The following is a 4,470-nucleotide window of genomic DNA, read 5'->3' as shown; positions in this document are numbered from 1 at the left end:
ANGATGGTCTCGATCTCCTGACCTCGTGATCCGCCCGTCTCGGCCTCCCAAAGTGCTGGGATTACAGGCTTGAGCTACTGCGCCCGGCCAACATCTTAATAATATTAAGTTTACCAATCTATAAACATGGTATAGGCCGGGCGCGGTGGCTCAAGCCTGTAATCCCAGCACTTTGGGAGGCCGAGACGGAAGGATCACGAGGTCAGGAGATCGAGACCATCCTGGCTAACATAGTGAAACCCCGTCTCTACTAAAAAATACAAAAAACCAGCCGGGTGAGGTGGCGGACGCCTGTAGTCCCAGCTACTGGGGAGACTGAGGCAGGAGAATGGCGTAAACCCGGGAGGCGGAGCTTGCAGTGAGCTGAGATCCGGCCACTGCACTCCAGCCTGGGTGACAGAGTGAGACTCCGTCTCAAAAAAATAAATAAATAAACAAACATGGTATATCTCCACATTGCTGTAAGTCTTTTAATTATCTCATCAATGTTTTGTAGTTTTCAGTTTTTTGTTGTTGTTGTTAAATTAATCCCTAAGTATCATGGTTTTTTTCCTCTGCTATAGCAAATTAAAATGCTTTTTAACTTCATATTTCAAGATTTTGCTTCCAATATATAAAATAGAATTGATATTCATATGCTGTGAACTTGCCAAATGTGCTTACTAGTTCTAGAATTTCCATGTTATTCTTTTTTATTATTTATTCACTGACATTTCCTGTCGTTTTATGCATTATAAACATTTAGACTCTTGAGTATAGTTTTAATAGCTATTACAATAGCTTTTTTTGTGTGTGTGAGGCCCCAGTGCGTGTATGAGGCCTCATGCAGTGGTGAGATCACAGCTCATTGTAGCTTTGAACTCCCGAGCTCTAGCTATCCTCCCACCTCAGCCTCCAGAGTAGCTGGGACTATAGGTGTGTATCCCCAAGTGGGGGTTTTTTTTTTTTTTTTTTTTTTTTTGAGACAGAGTCTTGCTCTGTCATCCAGGCTGGAGTGCAGTGGCATGATCTCAGATCACTGCAACTTCCACCTCCCGGGTTAAGGCAATTCTTGTGTCTCAGCCTCCCAAGAAGCCGGGACCGTAGGAACCCACCACCACACTTAGCCAGTTTTTTGTATTTTTTTGGCAGAAACAGAGTTTTGCCATGTTGGCCAGGCTGTCTTGAACTCCTGGCCTCAAGTGATCCACCTGTCTTGACCTCCCAAAGTGCTGGGATTACAGGGGTGAGCCACTGTGCCCGGCCATGCTGGGTTAATGTTAAATTTTTTGTGGAGAAGACATTTTACTATGTTGGCCAGGATGCTCTTGGAACTCCTGGACTCAAGTGTTTTTCCAGCCTCAGCCTCCCCAAGTACTGGAATTACAGGTGTGAGCCTCTGCAGTCACCCTATCAATGGCTATTTTTATTTTTAAATTAAAAAAAAATTCTTTTTGTTTTTTGAGACAGGGTCTCACTCTGTCACCCAGGTTGGAGTGCAGTGGCAAAATTATGGTTCACTGCAGCCTCAACCTCCTGGGCTCAGGTGATACTCCCACCTCAGCCTCCTGAGTAGCTGGGACTACAGGCATGGGCCATTAGAGGCAGCTAATTTTTTGCATTTTTTTTTTTTTTATAGAGACAAGGTTTGTCATGTTGCCAAGCTAGTCTTGAACTCCTGGGCTCAAATGATCCTCCTGCCTCAACCTCCCAAAAGTGCTGGGATTACTGGCTTGAACCATTATGCCTAGCCAATAGCTACTTTTTTGTTTGTTTGTTTGTTTGTTTGTTTTAGGTGGAGTCTTGCTCTTGTCGCCCAGGCTGGAGTGCAGTGGCGCGATCTTGAATCACTGCAACCTCCACCTCCCTGGCTCAAGCGATTCTCCAGTCTCAGCCTCCCAAGTAGCTGGGATTACAGGCATGGACCACCACGCCCAGCAAATTTTTGTATTTTTAGTAGAGACGGGGTTTCACCGTGTTGGCCAGGCTGGTCTCGAACTCCCGACCGCAGGTGATCTGCCTGCCCCGATCTCCCAAATTGCTGCAATTATAGGCATGAGCCACCGCGCCCAGCCAGTTCACTGTTTTGTTTTGTTTTTTTTTTAGGTTTAGCTGGGCTTTTTGGAGTGTACCCACGCAGCCAGGGCTCAAGGTCAGCTAGATATTTGAGTAGAGTTGGGCCGGGTGTGGTGACTCACGCCTGTAATCCCAGCACTTTGGGAGGCTGAGGCAGGCAGATCACAAGGTCAGGAAATCGAGACCATCCTGGCTAACACGGTGAAACCCCGTCTCTACTGAAAACACAAAAAATTAGCTGGGCGTGGTGGTGGGGGCCTGTAGTCCCAGCTACTCAGGAGGCTGAGGCAGGAGAATGGCGTGAACCCGGGAGGCGGAGCTTGCACCACTGCACTCCAAACTGGGCGACAGAGTGAGACTCCATCTGAAAAAAAAAAAAAAAAAAGATACTTGAGTAGAGTTTATAGAAATCATTCCGGGTACCCTCTCTCCAGCTTCTCTCTCCAAGATTTATCTCCTCACCTTCCTTTTGCTGTAGTTCTTCAAGCTGGGAAGACTGGATCTCTCCTGATGTTTTAGCCGCCAGTCATGGTATGGACTAGAACTCACCCCCAAGTAAAAGTTGTACAAATAAGAAACTTGCCCAGTTTCTTTCTTTTTTCTGAGTGTCAAGTCCCCTCCAGTTGCTCTATCTGCTTTTGTTTACCATCCAGTGCCTTGCCTTTGGGTAATTGTTTCCTATGTTTTTTCCAGGGTTTGTAACTGTTATCTGTGTGGGAGGACTGGAATTTGAATCCAAGCGCGTCTGACTCCAAGCATTTCAGTATGATAACATACTGCCCTCTAGTGGCTGGACGTGGAGAACTGGTTTATGTGGGAGGAAGGGCGTATTGGTAAATCTCTGAGGGCTGCGTGTTTGGAAACACTGTGTATCTAAAACAATACCCACACATAGCAACAAATTACTTGCAAAGAACAGTTTATGGTGAAAAACTGCCCAGCATCTTGTCACACTTAGTGCTTCTCTCCAGAATTTTTTTGGTTTTAAAATACTCTTGCATATTTTATTTTAAAATAATGGCCATACTCTCACAGGATACAAAACCCTAAATATACAGGATGCTACAAGCTAAAAACACCACCTTCCACTAAGTTCAACTGTTCACAGACAGCCAGTGTTTCCTTCCAAGGAGAATTTACACAGATTTAAGCAAATAAGTACAAATAGTTTTTTGGGGTTTTTTTTGTTTGTTTTTTTTTAGACAAGTCTCCGTCTATCTCCCAGGCTGGAGTGCAGTGGTGCAATCTTGTCTCACTGCAACCTCCACCTCCCGGGTTCAAGCGATTCTCCTGCCTCAGCCTCCCAAGTAGCTGGGATTACAGGCGCCCGCCACCACGTGCAGCTAATATTTTGTGTTATTAATGGAGACGGAGTTTTGCCATGTTGGCCAGGCTGGTCTCAAACTCCTGATCTCAGGTGATCCGCCTGCCTTGGTCTCCCAAAGTGCTAGGATTACAGGTGTGAACCACTATGTCTGGCTAATTTTTGTGATTTTCGCAGAGACGGCGTTTCACCTTGTTGGTCAGTCCGGTCTCGAACTCCTGACCTGGAGATCTGCCCTCCTCAGCCCCCCAAAGTGCTGGGACTACAGGTGTGAGCCACCCCGCCTGGCCCGTATTTTTTTGTTTTGTTTTGTTTTGAGATGGAGTCTTCCTCTGTCGCCCAGACTGGAGTGCAGTGGTTCAATCTGGGCTCACTGCAACTTCCGCCTCCTGGGTTCAAGTGATTCTCCTGCCTCAGCCTCCCTAGTAGTTGAGATTACTGGTGCTGGTCACCGTGCTTGGCTACTTTTTGCGTTTTTAGTAGAGACAGGGTTTTGCCATGTTGGCCAGGCTGGTCTCAAACTCCTGACCTCAGGTGATCCACCCGCCTCGGCCTCCCTAAGTGCTGGGATTACAAGCCTGAGCCACTGCACCTGGCCCCGGCCCGTGTGTTTAAAGACCCAGTCTTGCTTTGCCACCCAGGCCAGAGTACTGGGGCACTCCGGTTGCAGAGAGCCAACATTGTGCCATTGCACTCCACTGATCTCAGCTAGCTGCAAGTGATTCTTATGCTTCAGCCTCCCTAGTAGCTGGGGTTACAGGCATGTGACACCACGCCTAGCTAATTTTTTTTTTTTTTTTTCTTTTGAGACAGAGTCTTGCTCTGTCACCCAGGCTGGAGTGCAGTGGCGCAATCTCGGCTCACTGCAAGCTCTGCCTCTTGGGTTCATGCCATTCTCCTGCCTCAGCCTCCCGAGTAGCTGGGACTACAGGCACCCGCCACCACGCCTGGTTAATTTTTTGTATTTTTAATAAAGACAGGGTTTTACTGTGTTAGGATGGTCTCGATCTCCTGACCTCGTGATCCACCCGCCTCGGCCTCCCAAAGTGCTGGGATTACAGGCGTGAGCCACTGCGCCCAACCCAGTTGTT

The 4,470-nt window shown here is 47.4% G+C and overlaps 1 protein-coding gene across 2 annotated transcripts in view; it reads left to right on the top strand.

Annotated features, from left to right (window-relative positions):
- Nucleotides 1-3,258, top strand: part of RCN3 (reticulocalbin 3) — a 20,162-nt gene extending 16,904 nt beyond the window's left edge. The window contains exon 7 of one of the 2 annotated variants that reach the window (XM_017882174.1): nucleotides 2,749-3,258. In XM_017882174.1, coding sequence (XP_017737663.1) covers nucleotides 2,749-2,757 — 9 coding nt within the window. In that variant the 3' untranslated portion in view covers nucleotides 2,758-3,258. Of the gene's footprint in view, nucleotides 1-2,533; nucleotides 2,620-2,748 lie in introns of those variants that run through there. The other variant, XM_017882173.1, reaches the window with a different exon arrangement.
- Nucleotides 3,259-4,470: the final 1,212 nt, after the last annotated feature.

This window comes from Rhinopithecus bieti, unplaced genomic scaffold (assembly GCF_001698545.2).
Source record: "Rhinopithecus bieti isolate Rb0 unplaced genomic scaffold, ASM169854v2 scaffold_12070, whole genome shotgun sequence".
In the NCBI taxonomy this organism is placed as follows: Eukaryota; Metazoa; Chordata; class Mammalia; order Primates; family Cercopithecidae; genus Rhinopithecus; species Rhinopithecus bieti.
Note: the sequence above shows the minus strand (reverse complement) of the source record. Positions and strands in the feature narration are given on the sequence as shown.